The following is a 12,909-nucleotide window of genomic DNA, read 5'->3' on the forward strand; positions in this document are numbered from 1 at the left end:
TGGTCTCGTGATATATCCCGGCATTGGTTTTTTTGCCTGTTTTTGTGCATCATGGTTGTTTCGTTGAGCTCCCAGATCAGCAGTCTCATCTGTCCAAGGCTATACATAAGCTAAAAAAAAGGGTCAACAGGAGGAGGATATGCTTCTGCTTCATGGTTTACTTGGTTAGTTTAGCAACATCTGTTTAACAAATAATCATTATCAGTTACTTTGCCGACTGATCTCTCATTCTGGAATTAAAAAATGTTTGTTTCTGTTAAAAGGAAATAGCACGTCGCTATTTCATGTAATTGTTTTTGTTGATCTTTTAGTCCTACTTTTATAGCACAATACCAAAAAAAAAAAAAAAAAAAAAAACACTTTATAGTTTGGAAGGAGATAGGGCTGTGAAAATGGCGATTTCATCATAAGAAAACCCTAGGATTTCGATTTCAAGTTTCTTGGTTCAATTAGAGCTAGTGGTGAAGTAATCAATTGGTTCAAGGTATACTTTCTTCCTCCCTTTGTGTACAAATCCAAGTTTCACATTTTGTTTAGGAGTTGAATTCGATTTTCATCTCTCACATACGGTTTTGTGTTCTAAGCAAGTTAAGATGATTATATTGGTTTCTAACTCAAATCCGTTTGTTGAGTTTGTTTGGTTGCTGGCTGTACTAACTAGACCTATAAAATTACATTAATCAGTGAAACTTGATTGGCATGGGTGAATAGTTAGTAAAATTTTAAAAAACACCATTCAGTATAGTATTGACATGATAAGATAATAATTAGGAGTGAAACAGGCGAATAGACAACTGTAACTTGAAAACATTTCAAAAAAGAAATTCTATTCTTTAGGTGACGGGGAGAGTGGAATGGAGTAACATGATACCTTCAACGTCTTTGATTATTTTCTGATAGGTTCACCAATTCTGTGAAGAAAAGTTTCTTTGGCATACTGCAGTTGTTCAATGACTTTGTTGATGTGTAGCCGGTCTCTTGGCAATTCCATGGAGCAAGCAATCCCAATTCGATAGACTGAAGTCAGGCACTCCTCCATTATCCCATACCTTTCGCAGTCTTCTGTATCTTTAGTTATATGTTTCTCTTGCTTGGTTTCCAAAAGGTCACGATCGGTTATCTCCCTAACTTGGTGTGGTATAGCCGTTTTAACAAAATCATGAAGATTCAAACTGCTACTGAACATGTTGTGAGTAGGACGTTTGCCCGTAAATGACTCCAGTATGAGAATTCCGAAGCTATAGATATCGCCATATATTGACATCTGGCTACCCATTCCGTGTTCTGCATAGTTAATTTACACATGAAGAAATGCAAACAATAAACATCTTAATTTGCTTCAGTGCTTATGTTTTCTTGCAAGCTCTATAAGTAGACCTACATTAGATGAATTCTACAACGACCAGATAGATTTTTCATACCACCGTTGCAAAAAAATTATAAAAGAATATTAATTAATAAATGTATTTTAGGGTGGATATACACCCTGGTATAATTTATACAAAATCCATCATACTGGTTAAGCTGATCCTCTTTTGAAACAACTAACAAGGATGACCAGTATAAGCTTAGTCTCAGTTTTGAAAGCATTAGGAAGGGAATTTTATTTCAGAAACTTTGTTTTGCAATTTGTCAAAAAACTATTTCTATGAATGAACCTGTGATAGTCAATGATAAAGGAGCAGCTTCACCAATTTCTCCTACACTCACTGCTATTTATAGACGTATATGCTAAAAATCATCAACTTATGTACGTTATGATAACTTACGAAGGAAAAAAAGAGAGAATATGAGTAAGATATATTACCAGGAGCGACATATCCGATTGTTCCTTTTAATCCAAGTGAACTAGTGTGGCTAGAAGAATCATGTCTAGTATGCTGAAGAAATCTTGACAAGCCAAAATCACCAAGATGAGCAACCAAGTCAGCATCCAACAAAACATTACTAGGCTTTAGATCACAATGAACCATTGGTGATCCACATTGGCAATGAATATAATCTAGGGCGCTAGCTACATCTATCATGATGTTCAACCTCTGTAAAAAATTCAGACACCTGTATGACTGCTCATTCGCTGGATCAATAACTAGCGTATTCTGGTGCAACCAGTCCTCCAAACTCCCATTAACCATATAAGAGTAAATCAGAGCCTTGAAATCATTCCCATGAAAATCAAGAGCTGAACAAGAAGTTACAATTTTTACAAGATTCCTATGTCTGATGCTTCTCAAAGCTTCACATTCTGCAAAAAAACTCTTGTCAGCACCATGAACTTCAAGTTTTAGTACCTTCACAGCAACAGCGTAGTCTACATTTTTCTCGTACAGAATTGCCTTATACACAGAGCTGAACTTTCCAGAACCAATCAAATTTGCCGAAGAAAACCCATCAGTTGCTTTGTGTAATCTTCTATAAGAAACTTGTGGGAAGTTTTCATTATCCGAACTAGTTTCTTCAGCAACCTTCTTATTATATCTTGATTTGTACACCAAACAGAAGATCACAATAAGAGTTACAGAAATCACGGTAAGCATTGGTACAACAATTATCAAGGAAAGAGGAATTCGTTTTTTCCTTGATGATCCTTCACTGGAACACTTAGGCAACTGAAATCCTTGGAAACCACCGCAAAGCTTAGTATTTCCATCAATGGAAACTATGCTTAAATTTTTGAACGCTCCGACTTCTGGTACCTTTCCCACAAAACCATTGAAAGATAAATTTAAACTTTTGAAAAACACAAAATCTCCCAGGAACTCTGGGATTTTCCCTGTTAAATTGTTGCGAGAAAGATCTAGAATTTCTAGTCCTCTTAAGGAGCGGAATGACTCTGGGATTTCTCCTTGAATGGTGTTTCCTGCAATGGATAACACAACCAAACTTGTGCAAGCTCCAAGATTAGCTGGAATCACCCCAGACATCATGTTGTTTGAAACATCAAAGGAAACCAAATTTCGCAAGTTGCCTACTTCCAAAGGAAGAGAACCTATAAAATGATTATCAGAAAGACGTAGGGATATTGTCAAGGAAGATAGACTGAAAATCCCCTTGGGTATGTTACCACTGAGATTATTTTTAGAAAGATCCAACAGCTGCAACCCCCTACAGTTTGATAAACTAGATGGTATAGGACCCTCTAGTTTGTTACGTTGTAAATAGAGTCTGCTCAATAGCGTGTGATTTCCAAATGACGATGGTATATAACCAGATAATAAGTTTCCACTGAGAGAAATAATTCCGACATTTTTGAGTTTCCCAATTGACTCCGGAATTCTACCGGTGAACTGGTTGGAGAATAGAAACAATCTTCTCATGTTAACCAGTTGCCCAATCTCGGAGGGGATATCACCAGAAATCAAATTTCCACCTACTGTGAGATCGGTAAGTAGAGTAAAATTAAACAAAGATTTTGGTAAGACTCCTCCAAGATTGTTGGCACCAAAACCTAAATCTCTTAAGTTGGTGCAGTTGGCCAAAGAGGATACAAAGTTTAGGTTATCAGATTTCCCATTCCCGAGTTGATTAATGTTGACAGCAAAATGCGTCAATCTTTGTAGCCTATCAAAGTTCGGCACACTTCCAGTAAATGCATTTTCATTGAGTGCTAGTACTTCAAGATTAGAGGCATTAGATAACGAAATAGGAATATTTCCCGAAAATTTGTTTATCGGAAGGTTAAGAAATATAAGCCCGGGAAATTTTTGTGCGATATCTGATGGCAGATTCCCGCCAATCTGATTGTCAGGCAAATCTATGTTCGTCAAGGATGATAGATTGAAAAATGACGGAGGTAGAATGCCTGAAAGATTATTCATTGCGAACCCAAAAAACCACAAATTGGACAACTGGCCAAGAGTATCTGGAATGCTTCCATGGAAATTATTTTCCAACCCAGATATAAACATAAGGGAAGTGAAGTTTCCAATAAACTTTGGTATTTCTCCTGTTAGATCATTGGAATGGAGGTTTATGTATAGAAGCTTGGTCAATGATTCAAACTCAATTGGAATCACTCCTATGAAATTGTTCCCGCTCAAATCAAGTTCTATGAGATTTTGACACTGAGATATATTAGCAGGAATTTCACCTGACAGAGAATTGTTGGAGAGTCCTAGCCTCCTTAATCTTGATAACCTGCCAATCTCTTGTGGGATGTTGCCTGTGAAACTGTTGTTGTGAAGGAGAAGCTCCTTAAGAAAACTCATATTGCCAACTTCAGGTGATATGGGACCTGAAAACCCACCAGACCACAAATTGATAGTGACCACCCGCTGGTGCCTCAGACCACATATGATGCCTGTCCAGTTGCAGATGTGGATTGACTCATTCCATGAAGGCATGATTTTATACGGGTCAGATGTTATATGTGCCTTGAGTGAGAGCAAGGCCAAGCGATCTGATTCATTTTCAGCATCAGCAGAAAAGGCCAAGAAAATATTATAAAAGAAGAAGATGCAAGAAAGGACAACATATATGGTTTGCAGGAAGCGCATATTGTTCTGATGCAGTACTCTTGGTAAAGAATCTCAGTTTTGTTTATAATGCAATTAACAGGTTTAATCTGGTAGTAATCTTTAGTAATAGAATCATGGCATGAATAATTAAGGGACCTTCCCTAATATATGTTGATTTTAATAGTACAACAAGTTGTCTCTATTCTCTTGTTTTACCCAAATTTCATTGCCAAGTGTCTTGATGTTGCTATATCTTTTGTTTAGAAGAGTTCCAGTTTCACAAGCAAGATTTTATTTTATTAGCTGACATTAAGACTTGAAGCAGCGTTGACATTTTGCATGTCGACCGCGACTTCCAAATTAATTACAATGTTTTTAGGGCATAATGATTTTTCCCAACAATATTTCAAATGATGTGTTTTTTTATACAATCACGTAAATATATAATAATCATCAGGAAATTGGTGCGCTTACCAATAAGGGGAGGCTTTACATATTGTTACAACATGAAGCATTTTTAATGTAAAGTGTACTTATGTATTTTCTGGTATTTAATGCATATTAGTAAATTAATTAACCAATTTAAATAACACCAACAAATGAAATAAAGAAATAGAAAAAAATAAGACTGCAAAAATATGATTTTTCAATAGCCATAGTATTAAAATTATGGTTACCTACTACCAGCCAAGCTTAGCCACATTAGTCAACAATTAAGGCAAATTCCAACCGAAAAATCATAGAATATAAAGGGGTGAAAAGGAAAGACTACATACACAAATTATTTACCTAAAGTATAACTATTGCTGTGTACTTGTTGAAGAATCATTGATCATCGCCGGACGAAACAATTGACAACATAGAAGTTGTAGGGTATCTTGAACCAGTCCCAAAACACTACAAGAAAATCGAGTTTCATGCAGCAACGGTGGAAGTAGTCACTATGTAGTTACTAAGGACTATTACTCTATTAGCGACAGGTCATATGGATATAATCCGTCGGAAAAGTATGCGTCGATTTGTGTAGCAACCGATATTAGCGACACAATGCTTAAAACTATTGGCAGTACAGCGACGGATAAGTCATCACTAAATAGATAAAGAACTGTAAAACCATTTTATACATGCGAGAACTTATCGGGATTGGTTTGTTACTATTTTGTTAGATGTTGTATGTTGATAAAACTGCTGCAATGTGTCTGTCACTATAGTTATAACCTTTCACCACATTAAACTTTTGTGATGATTTGTTCTGTCAATAATCTGTCACTATTTATGTTTATAACTACACATTTCTTAATTATTTATTCCTATTTTGACTGTTACGACATTCACTACAAAAATAATATAAAGGATACTTAACAAATGTTAATTTAATTAAACTCGAAAAAAATTATGTTATGGACATCTACTACGGAGAAATATTGAGTAACTAACTTGCTGAAAACAACCTAAATTCGAAAATGTTACAACATTACAACTTTCTTAAACTGGATGCTCGTTTGGTTGGTTCGTATGCTCATCCATATTGCATTCGGATACAAATCACATAATATTCTTTATTCGTTGGTACTTTGCTTTACTTAGATCACCCATTGCTTCAAATTCTTTTAGCGGACACTTTCAAAATAATAGAAAATAGAAACGGTTAAATTTTCAAACTAGAATATGTTAGTAGGAAAAAGATATTCGTATAGTAGCTAAATAGTTTATACTTTGCTGTTAAAGTTATATAATTTAAAATACATTGTTATATTATTGCAAAATTGTGATTTTTCATTTTCAAAGGACAATCTTGTTAATCAAAAAACTTAAATCATAAAGTATAATGATATATTTGTGCATTTTCAAAGTACATTGTCTTAATGGGAAAGGACTTAAGACGGAAAGTATTGTTACATATCTTTTCATTTACACTTATAATATAGTTATGCAATTAATCACATGCTATATTTTTAAATTTTCGAAGTACAATGACCAAATAGGAAAGGCTGCAAGACAAACTATAATGCTATATTTTTTCTTTATCTCTAATTCTATACTTTTACATTTTCAACATACAATGTCTTAATTGGAAATCCTTTAGAACATAATGTAAAAAGTTATATATTTTCATTTTCAAAGTACATTGTCTTCATTAGAAAAGCAACAAGACAACTACATCAACATCATCACTAATATCATCATCATCAATGAATACCTACAACTAACATGTGTTCAAGTCATTCTCAGCTACTAAAACTTCTTTTTACCACCCAAAATATTAAGTCAGTAAAGTATATAATATTTGTCCATGAATTAGAAGATTCCTAGTTGACTTTGAAGTATAGAAATGTTTTGTTTCTCTTACCACTTTCACATGATGAAATTGGGTATGGAAAAGACACCGAAATACCCCATCTTTTCATTTAAATGACTAATTAGTTTTAAAAGTCATTTGACCATCTTTTAAATCATCTTTCGTGGAAAATTCTGTCTCACTCTCTTAATTAGTTCAAAGTTCACAATATTAAAGTTTGAGGGGTTTCAATACAAAATCATAACATCAAATTAAGCCTAATATACATTTGTGGTCATTCATTATATAATGTTGGAGTCACCCAATGGTTTCAACAAAAGTTTTCTTCACAATTTGCAGTTGTTCAATGACATTTTTTATGTGTAACCCGTCTCTCGGCAATTTCATGGAGCAAGCAGTCCCAATCAGATAGATTGAAGTCAGGAACTCCTCGATTGGTCCACGGTGTTGTGTATTTTCAGTCATATTTTCCTCTTTTGTGGTTACAAAAAGGACATGATCGGTTATCTCCATAACTTTGTGTGGCATAGCCATCTTCACAAAATCATGAAGATTCAGACTGCTACAGAACATGCTGTCAGTAGGACGTTTCCCCGTAAATGATTCCAACATGAGAATTCCAAAGCTGTAAATATCACCACATGTTGATATCTTGCTACCCATCCGGTGTTCTGCATTGTTTACACATGAAGTACTCCAAACATGAAAATCTTATACTTCACTGATTATGTTTGTTGCAAAAGTTAAAAACTATTTATAGAATACGAGGACTATAGATTAATTACCAGGAGGAACATATCCGATTGTGCCTTTTATTCCAAGTGAAGTGGTGTGGCTTGAAGAAGAATCATGTTGAATAAATGTAGCCAAATCGAAATCACCAAGATGAGCAACCAAGTCATCATCAAACAAGATATTACTAGGCTTGAGATCACAATGAACGATTGGTGATCCACACTGACAATGAATATAATCTAGGGCCATTGCCACATCTATCATGATGTTCAACCTCTGTAAAAAATTCAGACAACTGTATGGCGCCTCATTCTCTGGACCAAGTAGTGGATTTTGGTGCAACCGGTCCTCCAAACTCCCATTGACCATATAAGAATAAATCAGAGCCTTGAAATCATTCCCTTGAAAATCAATACCCGAACAAGAAGTTACAATTTTCACAAGATTCCTATGTCTGATGCTTCTCAAAGCTTCACATTCTGCAAAAAAACTCTTGTCAGCACCATGAACTGCAAGTTTTAGTACCTTCACAGCAACAGCTTGTGGCATGTTTTTCTCATACATAATTGTCTTATACACATCACTGAACGTTCCAGAACCAATCAAGTTTGCCAAAGAAAACCCATCAGTTGCTTCATGTAATCTTCTATAAGAAACTTGTGGGAAGTTTTCATTATCCGAATTAGTCTCTTGAGGAATATTCTTATTATATCTCGATTTGTACACCAAACAAAAGATCACAACAAGAGTTACAAAAATCATGGTAAGTATTGGTACAACGATTATCAAGGAAAGAAGAATTCGGTTTTTTCTTGATGATCCTTCAATGGAACATCCAGGAAACTGAAATCCTTGGAAACCACCACAAAGTTTAGGTTGCGTTTAGTTAAGGAAAAACAGTTTTCATTTTCCGTTTTCCCTTTTCAGTTTTCGTTTTCCGTTTTTGGTTTTCATTGGAAAATCTAAAAAACGCGTTTAGTTAAAACTTATTCATTTTTTATTTTCAGTTTTAGAAAATTAGAAAACGTGTTTAGATGTGTATTTTTCTATCGGTTTTCATTTTTAGAAAACGGTAGCGGTGGTAGGGTGGGCGTGGGGACGGTGGCGGTGGTGGGGGCAGCGGCGGGGGGCAGTGGTGGCAGCGGGGTGGCGGCGGTGGTGGTGGTGGTGGGAGAATGCCTGAAAGATTATTCTCTGCGAAAACTTTGTGCAAAATCTGATGGCAGATTCCCGCCAATCTGATTGTCAGGAAAATCTATATCGGTCAAGGATGAAAGATTGAAAAATGAAGGAGGGAGAATGCCTGAAAGATTATTCTCTGCGAAACCAAAAAACCACAGATTGGACAACTGGCCTAGAGTATCTGGAATGCTTCCATGGAAATTATTTCCCAATCCAGAAATAAACCTAAGGGAGGAGGGAGTCATTCCCTCCCAACCCACTAAAGCCACTGCTACATCAGCTTTTCTCTTTTATTTTTCTTCATCTTTCCCAACTCACAACACACGGAAATCCTATCTTTCTCAACCCACTCAATTAAAAAAAAAAAACAAAACAATCAAGGTAAAATCTTAATTAGCAATAGAGTTACAGTCGGTACCACTCCCTCTTTAACGGGTTGTTTAATTGGTTTCACTAACCCACTTCATCCTCTCTCTCTACTTTCTCTCTCTCATTTTCTCTTGTACCATGTGTTTTAAAACTTGTATCTTAGTTGTTTACTATTTTTTTTAATTGAGTGGGTTGAGTGGGTTGAGAAAGATAGGATTTCCGTGTGTTGTGGGTTGGGAAAGATGAAGAAAAATCAAAGAGAAAAACTGATGTGGCTGTGGGTTCAGTGGGTTGGGAGGGAACGACTCCCTCCTCCCTAAGGGATGTAAAGTTTCCAATAAACTTTGGTATTTCTCCTGTTAGATCATTGTAGTGGAGGTTTATGGATAGAAGCTTAGTCAAGGATTCAAACTCATTAGGAATAGCACCTATGAAATTGTTCCCATTCAACTGAAGTGCTACAAGATTTTGACACTGAGATATATTCGAAGGGATTTCACCTGACAAAGAATTGTTGGAAAGTCCTAGCCTTCTTAATCTTGATAACCTGCCAATCTCTTGTGGGATGACGCCTGTGAAACTGTTGTTGTAAAGGATGAGCTCTCTAAGAAAACTCATATTACCAACTTCAAGTGATATGGAACCTGAAAACCCACCAGACCACAAATTGAGGGTGACCACCCGCTGGTACCTGGGACCACATAGAATACCTGTCCAGTTGCATATGTGGATTGATTCGTTCCAGGAATGCATGATTTGAAATGGGTCAGATGTTATATATGCCTTGATTGAGAGCAAGGCTGAACGATCGGTGTCATCTCCAGAATGGGAAGAAGAAACTAAAACAATACTACAAAATAAGAAGATGAAGGAAAGTACAGCATATATTGTATGCAGGAAATGCATTGTGTTAATTGATGGATCTTGGTAAAGAATATAAGACAGTACAACAAGGACAAAGGATTATATGGAAGAAGTTTGTTGGACCTTTCACTGAAATATGGAGATGTTGTCTATATGAATGACTCAATACATAGGTTTAATCTGCTAGTGATCATTACTAATAATATCATGGTATTAGTAATCGAATAACCTGTTAATTATCTGTTATTTAATAATACAGCAAGTTGTCTTCATTCTCTTGTTTTACACAAATTTAGTTGCCAAATGTCTTGATGTTGCTTTGTTTTGTTTAGGAGAGTTTCAAGTGCACAAGGAAGTTTCTATCATAATGAAAATAGGAGTGTTTGCCCTTTTGCAAGTTCCCAACAAAATTTCAAATATGACGTTTTTAATACTGATCACATAAATAATGACGATCGGTGACATATTGTTAATTTTACTGGTAAATTAAGAAAGAATCCTTTTGTATTCTCTGATAAATAACCTTGCTAATGCATGTTACTAGAAATTTAATGAATTCAAATAAGACCAACAAAATGAAATAAAAAAAAATTAAAACAAAATTTAGGACTGCAAAAAGTGAGACTTTTTCAAATCATGCATTCTTGGAATATTTAGGGGTGAACATTTAACAACTACTACTATGCATTTGTCTCAATCAAACAACCTATTTGCAAAATTGATGAAAAGGAAAGACTTCTTTTCCCCGGAACGGACGTACTTTCTTTTTTTAACTTGGTGAAGGATCGTTGATATTTTACTGGATGATTCAGCATTAAACTTAGATTGTTTATTGTATCTTGAACATGTTTCAACACTACATTGGTCCCTTTCCCTTTTGCTTCTTTTCTTCTCGGTTGGAGGATCAAAGGCCTGATATTGTTAAGGAGTTTTGCAAGAGAGATCATGATAACATGTTTATAAGTTCATAGTAATGATTACATATAAAAACATCTCTCATTTTACCTTTTTTATGCCATTTTTGACAATTTGGTTCGCTAAAGTTTCCTAAAATAGGAATTGTTATGGAATGTCTAATTTCTCATATAATTTGCTACTATAATATTTCCAAATTCCAATATGTTATAAAAAAATTCCAAGTCTATTTCATATTTACTTGCACTCATACATGTTAAAAATATAAGTTTTTAGTTTCACCGTGTCCGTTATTTTTATCACTTCTAGACTTTAGCAAATTACATTTTTCTTAACCCAAACTTTGTTATTTATTTGTTTCTTGAATAGTTATTGTTGTATTAAGGTGTTTAAGCTCATAACTAAATTAATATAAACTTGTAATTAGAAGCAAATTTTTTTTGGGTTGCACTCATACTCATAGCTAGAAACTTATTAGAATGACATTTGTAGAGAGAGGAAATAATTTATTAGTTTCTTATATGATTAATAAATTAATTAGAAATAGATTAAATTAATTAAAAAATGATCAGAATTAATTTGGAATTAATTTGGGATCAATTAGAATTAGTTGGAAGTGCAAGGGCTACTTGGTAATTGATTAATAGTTGAGCAAATGAGAGGTTCTGAAAACCTCTTGCTATGGACGGTTTTTAGAGTGTCTTGCAAGGCTATCTGGAATGCTCCACTTGATATAAGGAAAGTAGATAATTACCGGTATTTGAAATAATATTATTTTATGTTCAAATCTAAGATTTCTAGGGTTTACTAACAGCTATATAAAGAGGCATAAGGCTTGTAATTTTCGGCCACTACTTTCTAAAATACCCTTGGCGAAAATTTGCGTCTCCTCTCTTGTGTTATTGTTTATAGCTTTCGGTGTGAGCCATTAGATGCATCATCATTTTAGTCCAAACTTTCTGCAGATCTACAAAGGAAATAATCAAAAGAATTGTTTGCAATAACAATTCAAAAGGTATCCAACCCTAATCTAGCAATTTCGATTATTATAGGGGTTAATCTAGGGTTTCTAGTTTATAGTAATGTTGTCTTTAATGTGAAGACATACATCCTTATAGGTTGCATGTACCCTTAATTGTTACGTGTTATTTTTTCACTTTGTACATGAATATTTTAACCTATGAAACACATTGATGGTATCAGAGTCAGATCGTCTTACATTAATTATGCATGAGATGAATTGAGAAAGCAATAAAATCAAAAATGGTGTGTCGTGTCTATCTGTTTTCGTTTTTTCTACTCATTTTTCTGCCTTATTTGATTAGTTGGTTGTTACTTAGTCATTAACTGGTTTTGGTTCTGTTAAAATCTGAATTTTACTTGCCTTATATGATTAAAATCCTAATTTTCAATATAAGGAGATAAACATGGAAACTAATCTTGTTATAAGATAATTGTATGATTATCCTTATGGATTTTAATATCTGATTTAGTTAATGCTAATCAAAAGAAAAATATTAAATCCATAAATTATTTAAATGATTTAATTAATTTAATTAAAAGATACAGATAAATCATTTATTGGTTTAAAAAGATTAATTAATTAATGGTTAATTTAAAATTAAATTTTAAACCTTAAAGTTTTTAAATTGTTTAAAATACATCATATACATATGTATAATAACTTTAATATTATATGTATGAGAAAAGTTAGTCAAATCAATAGTAGGCCTCATTCACGAAATCATGCTATAAGATGAGTATAATGAAACAGCCTATAAAATGATCGTTTAATGAGTGTCCTTTTCACACACCGTTCCTTTGTGCGGTGGAGGGTTGTTAACCAAATGGGTTTAATATGACATAAAAAGATTAGAATTATAATAATAAAGTACTAGAACATTTTTCAAAAGTCCCACTCTAGTCACTTTAGGAAAAAATGTGAAATATATGTTAATCCATGAAAATGCACATCATTTCTTTGTTAGTCATTAGTGGAGCGTGTGTGTTTAACAGACATACTAAAGTGGGACTACAAAGTAGAAATGATGATACATAATCGATTTTATGGTTGTTGATGGAGCATGT

General features: G+C 34.2%; 1 protein-coding gene and 1 pseudogene across 1 annotated transcript; both read right to left on the reverse strand.

Moving 5' to 3' along the window:
* Positions 1 to 779: 779 nt before the first annotated feature.
* LOC145115770 (uncharacterized) lies at positions 780 to 4,343 on the reverse strand. Its single transcript, XM_079052132.1, has 2 exons — positions 1,808 to 4,343; positions 780 to 1,284 (listed from the first exon to the last, which is right to left on the reverse strand). Exons 1-2 carry the CDS (start codon positions 4,341 to 4,343, stop codon positions 887 to 889), a joined length of 2,934 nt encoding a protein of 977 aa, XP_078908258.1. The 3' UTR covers positions 780 to 886.
* A 2,710-nt stretch (positions 4,344 to 7,053) lies between these two features.
* On the reverse strand, positions 7,054 to 8,253 carry LOC145115778 (putative LRR receptor-like serine/threonine-protein kinase At3g47570 pseudogene; annotated as a pseudogene).
* Positions 8,254 to 12,909: the final 4,656 nt, after the last annotated feature.

The sequence above is a fragment of the Lactuca virosa genome, chromosome 1 (genome assembly GCF_052849685.1).
Source record: "Lactuca virosa cultivar CGN04683 chromosome 1, Lactuca_virosa_CGN04683_v6, whole genome shotgun sequence".
In the NCBI taxonomy this organism is placed as follows: domain Eukaryota; kingdom Viridiplantae; phylum Streptophyta; class Magnoliopsida; order Asterales; family Asteraceae; genus Lactuca; species Lactuca virosa.